Source organism: Talpa occidentalis, unplaced genomic scaffold (genome assembly GCF_014898055.3).
Source record: "Talpa occidentalis isolate TD23 unplaced genomic scaffold, MPIMG_talOcc4v2.1 talOcc4.10, whole genome shotgun sequence".
NCBI lineage: Eukaryota > Metazoa > Chordata > Mammalia > Eulipotyphla > Talpidae > Talpa > Talpa occidentalis.
The window spans coordinates 49,509,922-49,521,257 of record NW_023600993.1 but is presented as its reverse complement, the minus strand read 5'-3'; the positions used below and the strand labels follow the sequence as shown (position 1 = coordinate 49,521,257).

Below are 11,336 nucleotides of genomic sequence, written 5' to 3'. Positions count from 1 at the left end.
GGACCTGCTTTTACTCCCAGCTGTGCTCTGAGACTGCACAGCGAGGACATCACCAGGCCCTCCGAATGCTCAAAGTGAACTTGGGGGACGGGGTGGGAGATCTAGGGTTCGGCCTCCGCAGCAGTAAGGGTGCTGCTCCCAGGAGCCCAGCCAGGGGTTCGCCCGGCGGTGCAGACCCGGGCTTCGCGCCTGGGCGTTCCGGGGCGCAGGGGGCCGGGCCGCCCGCGGGGGGTGGCGGTGGGCCCGCCCCTCACCCCCCGCCTCCCGCTCCCGCGCTCAAAGCGGCTCCGCCGCCCGTTGGTTCCTGTTTAAGATGGCGGCCCCCCTGGCGGCGCAGGCCGGGAAACTTCTGCGAGACCTGGCGCTGCGGCCCCGGCTCCTGGCGCCCAGGTCCCAGGTGAGCGGGCCGCGTGGCAGCACCCGCGGGAATGGTTTGGCCGGGGCGCCCGCCTGCGCAGCCACTCCTGGCCCTCCTCCTCCAGCTGTCCCCCTCCTGGCCACGGCAGCGCGGCGGTTGGGCGCCCCACCTATGGAGGCGACGCATGGTGCACTGCGCGGGGCGCACCAGGGGTCCCCGCAGCCCTGGCTGCCGATGTGTGGGTTCGCGAGCCGAGGGGGCGCAGCAGCTGGGGCTGCCCCCAGACTGAGCTACCCAACTCGCCGACGTGGGCTCTCCAGCTCCTGCGGAAGGCGGCTCTTAGCCGTACGCCAGATGTGGCTTACAAGTTTAGGGAAAGTTTCTCAGTCCTGCCTGTGGTGTCTTGAGGTTTTATTATATTGTTTGCCTGTTTTTCTTTTGCAGTTTCTCTGTGCCAGAGCGCAGTTGTTGGGCCACGTGATGAACGTGCTTCCAAAGCTATCCCAGCCTAGCTGGTGTTTGTATTTCACCTCCGGCAATGGATTTTCTTCAAGTTGTCTGCTTTTGCAGAATTTTGGGGCTCCCGATTTGGTGAAATGTAGGCATCAAGGAGAAAAGTTGGGAAATGCTCGCCCATCTTTCAGTGAAAAGATATGTCCCATCATTAAAACGCTATTGGCCTCTTGGCTTTCTCTGTATAGGGAATAAAAAGCCCGCGAGGGCAAGTGGGGGAATGCTGAATCGCTCATTGAACTTAGTCTCCAGTAGATTTTTATGTTCTACTGATGGCAAGAGTCATAGTGGTGAGGTCTTTGGGGAGTTTAGAGTTGCTGATGACTCTTGGAGAAATAATTCAATCATTCAGCCTATTCTCCATAGACAGCCTCTTCCTTTAAAAGGTAGTGTGAGGCTCAGTCACAGCAGAGCGAGGTTTTTGTCCATTTTCCCATTTTTAATTGATGAGATGCAAATTATTACTCATGCAGTTTTAACCAGGATATACACAACATAAAAATAGAAGAGATATCTAGTAATGATTTTTTGAGTAACTCTAAATTTCGGTTAATTATGACATCCGTGAGGATTTTTCCCCTCCTCCTTACAGTTACTGGCTTCTCATTTCCTTGTTTTTGTTAATGTAAATTTAAAGGGTGTTAATACTTATTACTGTAATACTTGTTACTGTAATAGGCACTCGTACGTAGTATGGCGGGATAGTAAAAGAAATGACGTTTTTTTTCCAATTAAAAGCCCTAATAATTATTGTAATAGAGTAAGGCGAATACCTCCAGGTGATCAAGTTCTATTCATTATTTAACTGTTACAAAAGACAATTCTGGTGCTAACTTTGAGTATGGACGAATTGATGAGAACGGTGGGCTCTGGGGCTGTGAATACTTAATAAGCAAAGTAATAGCACATAGAAACCTAGGTGTGTAGCTGAAATAGGAGCTTTTTGGGCAAACTAAGATGGGGAAGCCTGAACACAACACTTTGGAGAATCTAGCTGGGAATAGACACCCTTGGTTTGGTGAGGACTCGGTAAAAGACCTGTTACCTCCCTTCATGTAGTTACATTGATTTATATACATGTGGATGATGTGTTATCCTATAAACATGCCAGTAAAGGTTTAACCATTGTCAGATATCTTCATAGCCTTAAATCTTGGCAGACCAGTCCTATGTTGCTGTGCCTAACTAGTCAGCTATGATAACGGGGTGCTGTGGAGCCTAGCAGTGAGAGTTAGTAAGGTGCAGGCATCGTGGGTACACAGATAAGCCCATCCTGTGGGTTATATCATCTGGAAATCTTGACTATGGGCCCTGAGTCTAAGCAGGGAACAGCGGTTCTCAGCACATGTTGTCTTGAGAACATTTCTCATAATGGCTGGGTGAAATTCATGATATTCTATTGTAAGAGAAGTAAGAGAAGTGTAGACCTTGTCAGAAACACTGCCTCTCTCAGACCACAAGGTTTAGGACTGTTGTTCTGTGGTTCTCAGTGAAGCTGGAACTTCTGTTCAAGAACTTGGAGAGGAAGGTGTACTGTTGAGGGACTGCAAAACCCATGCTTCTGCTGTTGTATACTTAAGAACACATGGCTCCTGCTTAATTTTCTGCTCTTTCCAGAAGTGGGAGAAGAGAGATAGATTGATAGCTTCTAGATATGAAGGACTAAAGGTTACTTGCAAGTTCTTATCAGTGAAGTGAGGCTGTATAGGAACTTGTGAATTACCTAAATCTGCCTTCTGGCCTAGAAGAATAAATATTTGACTGTTTTTCTTTTCTTTTTTCAATGAACTACAGCTGCATTTTCAGCTGTTAGAAAAGGAAATTCATCTCATATAATTTAGACACTAAATTATTGATCTGTGTGAGGGAGATCTTTAAGTAATACCTCATTTCCCAGATTGGTTTTCTTTATACCAAGTAAACACTAAATAAATAAATGTTGTAAATAGAACATTTCTTTTGCAGGCAAGTAGTGGAGTACAGAGACCCCCAATAGTGAGAAACTTTGCAGCTCTTGTACCCTGGCCTAATACTGCAGGCACAAAGCCCAGAAAGTGACTGAAATATCTTGTATTTTGGGGAGGACTAGAAATTACATAAATAACCTCAGCTTATTTGTCCTTCAGCTCTCTGTACTACTCAATTTGGAATTGTCACTTGATGCATGGCTTTCCTTTACTTGATGGAAATGTTTTGCCTGAAGAACTTGAGAGATTTGTACATGTTTGAGCAAATGATAAAATCAATATACTAATAAAATTTTGAGAAATAATACTGGGAGTTAGTCTGGTGAAGAAGATGGAGTGGGCAGGGCATTCCAGCTAGAGTGGACTGCATGCAGAGGCAGAGGGAGAGAGGACATAAAGATTAGTCCCAGTGCAGTTTGTTATGAGATCAGATGGGTAACAGAAGTTGATGGGTGATGGTGATCTTTTAGCCAAATGAGGAAGGAAGAACAGGGCTGTAAGAATCCCAGGACTGAAAATCAAATATATATTGTTCATTTAATAAATATTTTCTGAGTACTTACTCTGTGCCCAATACTATTTTTTATTAGCTCACCTAAGAAAGAAACTATTCTGTCACTGTAAACCCAGTGCTTAAGAGCATGCTGGACATATAGGTGTACTTAATAAACAAGAGTTGTTGCCTGAATGAACACAGAAGCTGCAGACTCCTTTCCCCTCTGGGGTCTCTTGGTTTGGTGGCACAATTGGTGTGTAAATCAGTGTAGCACTGTGAGTCTTGCTGTACAGCTATGTTCTTAGTCTTCTAAGACACTAGACTTGTTCCTAACTCTGGGCATTTGCTGTTCCCCTATCTGAAATACTGTTCTTTCTGGTCTCTTTTGGTGTTCTCTCCCTTTATTGAGCTGTCTGATTTAATGTTTACTTTTCATACAGGTCTTTCCCTTATTTAACTCAAGCCCCCTCTCCCAAGGGATTCCACTCCACCCTTTCCCTTCTTTATTGTACTTTATTATGTGCGACTCTACCTGGTGGTTTATTATGTGCTTTTTTATTTATTTATTGTCTCTTCCTCTGTCTCCCACATATGTAGGTTTTCTGTGAGAGCTTGGCTTCCCCTGAATGCAGGTGTAGGTATTAAGAGAATTTGTGGTCTAAATGAAAGAGTGTAATACATGGAGATGAGAGAGGCAGGTAAGTAGCAGCAGAAATTGAGGGGACACTGCAGGTATTTTAGGCAAGAGAGAAAGGACAGGCCTGGAGAAAGTTTAGTTGTGCAAGGGCTTTCATAATACTGGCACTGTACACTGAGCCTTTTTGGTTGTGACAGACCATTTCCAGAGCGATTGCTGCATCGTATTTCTTTAACCCTTACATCATTTCTGCAAGGGAGATTATACTGTCTTCATGTTTCTGATAAGGAAACAGAGACACAGAGGGGTCGCACAGTAACTTGCTTTGTGTCAGGGATCCTGCCTCATGCTGATAAATCACTTATGCTATTAAAACTTTAAAGTATTTGTCAAAGGATCCTGCTTGACTGAACCATCCTGTTAAACTGGTAGCTTACCTTTTACCCTCTCAGCCTTTGAATGACAGGCAAATTTGGTCATTTGAACTTGTGGTACAAAGTATATATCAACTTTGTACAGTTGCTCTCTGAAGAGTCTTACCTTCCTTCCCTGACTTTGGGGCCTGGGAAATAGTAGCAGAGGAGAAAAGAGTATGAACTCTGGGTTTATTTTATTTTATTTTTTTAATACAAGAGCTGGGGTACAGACCAGAGGCATGGGAGGGTGAGAAGATTCACCAGAGACAGAGCGGGGAGCAGAACAGGCAGATGACAGAAATACACTGCTGAAGGGAGCAGCGGGCGCAGCAGGAGAGGTCTGCAGCACCATGTGGGAGTCTCTCTGGCCACTGGAGATCGAACCCGTACTGCCGAGGCTGTGGACAGCTTCACAGCATGGCACTGAACCCGCTGCGCCACCAGGGAGTCCCTGAACTCTGGGTTTAAATGGAACTGAGTTCAAATTCTGGTTCTCCCAGTTTTTTGCACTGAAAATTACTGACTTTGACTATCTCTGTTGTTCTCTGAATGGGGATATTTCTCACTGATGGTTACAAAAATTAAATAAAATGATATGTAAGAAAATTGGCATTATTACCAGCTGGTGGGCTCATGATGATTCATTCTTTTGCTGTGAATTTGAAGCTAACCTCTCTCTCTCTCTTTTTTTTTTTTTAATTTATTTATGCATACAAGAACCGGGGTACAGACCAGATGTGTGGGAGGGTGAGAGGATTCACCAGAGAGAGTGGGGAACAGAACAAGCAGACTTACTGAAATACACTGCTGAGGGGCGCAGGGGCCGAAACAGGAGTGGTCTGCCACACCATGTGGGTATCTCCCTGGCTGGCCAGGATCGAACTCATGCTGCAGAGGCTGCTGACAGCTTTACCACGCTGCCCTTAACCACCTGCGCCACCAGGGAGGCCCTCACTTATATTTCTTCAGGCTTTATTAAGTTGGAATAATTTGCCTTTCCCAGCTTCAATAAATGTTTGTTGTTTGCTGCTATCTCAGCGTTAGGCATTCCCTTAGTCTTCCCCTATGTTTGATTTAGTTTTAGGTAGTTTTGCTGCAAGCATCAAAACTGTTATACACAATTTTGCTGCATAACTAATATTGGCTACAAGAAAACTTTGCTTAAAAGAGAAAAGTATAAACTTAGTAGTTGACAGTTTGGTTTCATTCTTCATTGGCAATTCAATCAATCAATCAATCAACTGCCTTTGGCAAGCTTTATTTAATGTACTTAAGCTACTTGTCAGTTTGGTTTCATTTTTCCATTGGCAAAATAAGAAACCTACTTTTGCAAATTGATATATTATAATTTTTATAATACAGAAATATGCAGTCTGGCTTACTGCTCTAATTTCACACTTCCAGTAAGTTTGATTGCCAAAAAAACAAAACAAAACAAAACCCAAAAAGCAAAAAAACCTAAAAATGTATCTGTGAATACCTTATTGTATTGTTCTTTGCTTTGTTGTACTTTGTAGATAACTGTGTTTTTGCAAACTGAAGGGTTGTGGCAACCCAGCATTGAGCAGGGCTGTTGGCACCACTTTTTCCAACAGCCTGTGCTCAATTTGTATATTGGTGTCATGTTTATTTAAGGTATTTGCATTGTTTTTAAACATAATGCTTTGGCCTACTTAACAGATTACAGTATAGTGTAAATTAAATGCAGTTTTCTTTGGTAAACTTTTATTGGAATACAGCTCCCCCCACAATTCCTTGTACCTCTTTTTTTTCCTTCTACAGCTCTTCATTTTTTATTATCTGCTAGTTTTTGTATTTTGCTTTGTTGAATTACCCACTAAATCATTGCCCAATATTTGTCTTTATCATTCTGACTTGTTTCACTCAACATAATTCTCTTGACGTCCTTCCATTATGCTGTAAATAGTAACATTTCATTTTTCCCTATTACTGAGTAGTATTCCATTATGTGGATATATAGCATCTTCTTGATCTAGTTCTCGATCAGTGGGAACTTCAGTTATTTCCATGCCTTTGCTGTTGTGATGCTGCTGCGCTAAGCATTATAGAGCATGTAATTTTTTGGGTTGATCATGTCTTTGGAATTTAGTGGAATTGCTGGGTCATACCTTATTTCCATTTTTAGTTTTTTGAGGTAAATCTAGATCATTTTCCAGAATGTCTTTAATAGTTTACACGCCCACCAACAGTGTGATAGGGTTCTACTTTGTATGCATCTCTTCAGTACTTGTTGTGGGATATTTTTAATATGCATATTCTAATATGTACCATATCTCATTGTGGGTTTGACCTGCATCGTCCTTATTAAAAGTGACGATAAACCTTTTTCCATGCATATCCATTTTCCTTCTGGATATCCTCGTCAGTGAATTGTCTGTTCAGATCTGCTGCTCATTTATTCATCCAGTTATTTGTTTATATTGTTAAATTGGGTAAGTTTTTTTCTATATCTTGGATATTAACCCCTTGTTGGTTATATAGTGTGTAAATATTTTATCTCATTCAGTAGGGTGTCATTGTGTTTGGTTGTGTAAAAGCTTTTAATCTGTGGTTATCTCAATTGTTTATTTTTGCTTTTATTTCCCTTGCCATAACATAGATGGAGTCTTTAAAAGTACCTTTTTTTTTTTTGATGTCATGAAACATTGCATATATTTACTTGTATATATTTTCTTTTTTCAGATCTTGTATCTAAGTCTTTAATTCATTTTGAATTTATTTTTGTGTATTGAATTAGAGAGTGACCCAACTTCATTCTTTGATATGAGTCTATCCAATTTTGCCAGCACAATTTGTTAGAGACTTTCTTTTCTCCATTTTTTGGTTACAGCTTCATTATAATATTGTTTTGTATATGGATTTATTTCTGGGCTTTCAATTTTGTTCCATTGATCCATTGTATATATTTATTGAACGTAATTTTTATGTGCACTGGGAAACCTAAAGATTGTTGTAACTTGTTTTATTTTGGTGGTCTGGAACCAAACTTGCAATATATCTCTTAGGTGTGTCTGTAATACTCCAACTGAATGGAAGACTTGGATGATAAGTGCTTAAGTACTATCCACGAAACAAAATCAGTTTTTTGTGAAGTATTGCCATGAATGTACTACCTATACATTTTAACTGTGTTCATAGGTTTTTATATAAATTTGTTACTGATTTTTGATGTTTCCAGATGTCATTTCAGATGTTCCCCTTTAGTTTTTCCATTTTTTTTCTCTTTTATGGCAAAATTAACTTAAGGCCAATTAGTTATTTGGAGAAACTGCTTGTGGCAACACTACCACACACTTTATTTTACTTAGTCCTTGCAACAAAGTTGTGAGACAGGTGAGCATTCTGTCACATCTGGTGAACCAGAGGTTCAGAGAATTTCAATGAAGGCCTGCTTCCTGGACTGGTTATCTTCACTCTAGTTGTGGGGATGAAGGTCTGGTGAGTTGGTGAGTGGGAGCCTCACTTGTAGAGCTCAGTTGTACTGCCTGTATATTGTTCATTCCAGAAATGTTTGCATGGCTTCATGTTGACTTAGTCTCCTTAGTACTGATGGACTCTGAACCTCCTGTGCACCAAAGATTTGAGGTGGGGGCTGTCTAAAGAGTAGATTGTTGTAACTACATGTGTCAAAGGGCAATCAGTGTCCCTCTTCACTGTCTGCATAGTGCAGAGCACAGCCTTCAGCCTTGTAGGAATGCTGGAGAAATTGTGAAACTGCTTTGCCTTACAGGGTGGACTTTGGGGGATGTTAAAGGAATATGCTATTTCCTGGTACTTTGAGTTCAGATTTTAATCATTGAGCTGTATACGCCATCAGCTTTCACACCATTGCAGAAATGATTTCAAAGGAATGGTGTTTAGACACTAGCCATGAAGACAGATTTCTAACATTTATCTCTAAACTTTACTTTTATTTCAAAATTGGAGGGATTTTATATAATATAGGAACTGATATTGGAGACGTGACAATAGGTCTGTATAAGTTTGGGTCCTGTTGAGTGGAAGCGGAATGGGGTTTGGCATTTCCTTTTTTAAACCTTTGTCTGTTTCTCCAGTCCTTGCCCAGTTTCTACTTCTGTTGTGACTCCAAGGCCCTGAAGAAGTTCAAAAAAGCAGCCTTGTGGAGTTTGAGTTGGGGGAGCAGTGAGAGCTGAGGCTGGAGGCATAAATAGGGGCAACATTTTGCTAATCTTTCTAAATCTGGTAGTGGAGTTAAGCCCTGTTTCTGAGATTAATGGGAAGCCGTTGAGGGATTTAGACAGGTTTATCCTTTAGAGTACTCTTTCTGCAGGTTGGGGGAATGCAAACATGGAGATACTTGAGGAGACTATTGCACTGATTCAGTGCCATCAGGAATTATGCTACAATAATGGGCAGAAGTCAGGATGGGACCTCAACTCATGGGTCTAAATTCTGCTGTCAACATTGATTACCTTTGTGACCTGTGACATTTATTTGTATATTTTGTTATAACACTTATTTTTTCTTTTTCACATTTCAACGTCTCTGAAAAATAATTGTGTTTTTACACTTGATTGACAGTTCTTTTCCCTCTAATGGAGAAATGGGAGAAGATGGGGCCTTGGGCCAAAATTAGAGTGACCACATAACTTACTACCCAAATGATGACTATTTTGAGAGTTAGTATAAGCACTACAAATTATTATAGCAGGACAAGGCGTAACAGAAAGTAGGACTGTCCTTGGAAAACCAATATATAATCACCTTAACTAAAATGAGCCAAATACCTTTCCTTTAAGATCAGGAACAAGACAAGATTGTCCTCTCTCACCACTGCTCTTCAATATAATACTGGAGGTCCTAGCCAAGGCAATAAGACAAGAGAAAGACATACAAGGGATCCAAATAGGGAAAGAAGAAGTAAAGCTCACTATTTGCAGATGATATGATAATATACATAGAGAACATTTTTTCATATGCCTGTTGGCCATTTGCATTTCTTCTTCAGAGAAGTTTCTTTTTAGCTCTTCTGCCCTTTTTTTGACTGGATTATTTTCTTTGTTTTTGTTGAGTCTCATCAGCTCTTTGTAGATTTTTGTCATTAGTCCTTTATCATTAGTGTTGTGTGCAAAAATTTTCTCCCAGTTGGTGGGGTTTCTCTTTGTTTTGGTTATTGTCTCTTTTGCTGTGCAGAAGCTCTTTAATTTGATGTAGTCCTAGCTGTTTATCTTTGCCTTCACTATCACTGTTTTGGGTGATGTGTCTGTAAAGATGTCTTTGAGGTGCATGTCATGTAGTGTTTCGCCTATATTTTCTTCTATGTATTTTGTGGTTTCAGGTGTTATGTCTAGTTCTTTAATCCATTTTGAGTTGGTTTTTGTGCATGGTGTGAGGTAGTGGTCAAGCTTCATTCTTTTGCATGTAGTGACCCAGTTTTCCCATCTCCATTTATTGAACAAACTTTCTTTGCTCCAATGCATATTCTTTGTTCCTTTGTCAAAGATTAGTTGACCATAAATCTGTGGGTTTATTTCTGGATTTTCTATTTGATTCCATTAGTCTGTGTGTCTGTTCTTGTTCCAATACGATGCAGTTTTGATGATTATGGCTTTGTAGTATAGTTTGAAGTCTGGGAGTGTGATGCCTCCATTCCCTTCTTTTTTTTTTTCAGAAGAGCTTTGGCTATTTGGGGGTTTTGGTGATTCCATATGAATTTCACCAATAATTTTTCTATTTCTTTGAAGAATGTCATTGAAACTTTTATTGGAATCGCATTGAATCTGTATATTGCTTTTGGTAGCATGGCCATTTTGATGATGTTAATTCTTCCAATCCATGAGCAGGGGATGTCTTTCCATTTCTTTGTGTCTTCTTCTATTTCTTTTAACAGTGTTTTATAGTTTTCTTTGTATAGGTCCTTTACCTCTTTTGTTAGATTTATTCCCAAGTATTTGATCTTTTTTGTTTCGATAATAAAAAATGCAAATGGCCACCAGGCATATGAAAAAATGTTCAACATCACTTGTCATCAGGGAAATGCAAATCAAAACTACCATGAGATACCATCTTACACCAGTGAGAATGGCACATATTAAAAAAACTAGCAACAACAAATGTTGGCGAGCTTGTGGAAAAAAAGGAACTCTCTTGCACTGCTGGTGGGAGTGCAAACTGGTCCAACCACTATGGAGAGCTGTGTGGAGATTTCTTGACCTACTAAACATAGAGCTTCCATATGATGCAGCAATTCCACTCCTAGGTATTTACCCAAAGGACACAGAAACATAATTCCAAGAACACCTGCACCCCTATGTTTATAGCAGCACCATTTACAATAGCTAAGCTATGGAAGCAACCCAAATGCCCAAAAATAGATGACTGGATCAAGAAGATGTGGTACATATACACCATGGAATATTACTCAGCATTCAAAAAAGATAAACACATGCAATTTGCAGCAACATGGATGGAGCTAGAAGGGATCATGCTCAGCGAAATAAGTCAGAAAGAAAAAGAAAAATACCGGATGGTCTCATTCATAGCAGGAATTTAGAAAACCTAAATAAGAGACCAGGAGAAAGACTAATCAATACAAAGTAAAAATCAAAATCAACAAGCAACTATAAACCAGAGAGGGGGGGGGGGGGAGGGGGCGGGGAAAGGAAGGCCTAGAGTCAAAATAAGGGGGGGAGGTGCAATTGTATGGGGAATATAACCAAAATGAAAATGCATACATTGTGCAAAGACAAAAAAAGATGTAAGAATTATATAAAATAAAATATTTAAATTAAAAAAAATACATAGAGAACCCTAAAAGCTCCACAGAAAGACTACTCAAAATAATCAACCAGTTTAGTAAAGTAGCAGGATACAAAATCAACACACAAAAATCACTAGCCTTTCTATACACAATCAAACTGAAGAAGAAGAAATCAAGAAAACCATCCCTTTTATAATTGAAACAAAA

At 40.5% G+C, this 11,336-nt stretch overlaps 1 protein-coding gene across 5 annotated transcripts in view; it reads left to right on the top strand.

Annotated features, from left to right (window-relative positions):
* Positions 1-277: 277 nt before the first annotated feature.
* Positions 278-11,336, top strand: part of SUCLG2 (succinate-CoA ligase GDP-forming subunit beta) — a 458,258-nt gene continuing 447,199 nt past the window's right edge. For all 5 annotated transcript variants that reach the window (XM_054695406.1, XM_054695410.1, XM_054695402.1 and 2 more), the window contains exon 1: positions 278-397. In XM_054695406.1, the coding sequence (XP_054551381.1) occupies positions 314-397 (84 nt within the window). In that variant the 5' untranslated portion in view covers positions 278-313. The remainder of the gene's footprint in view (positions 398-11,336) is intronic.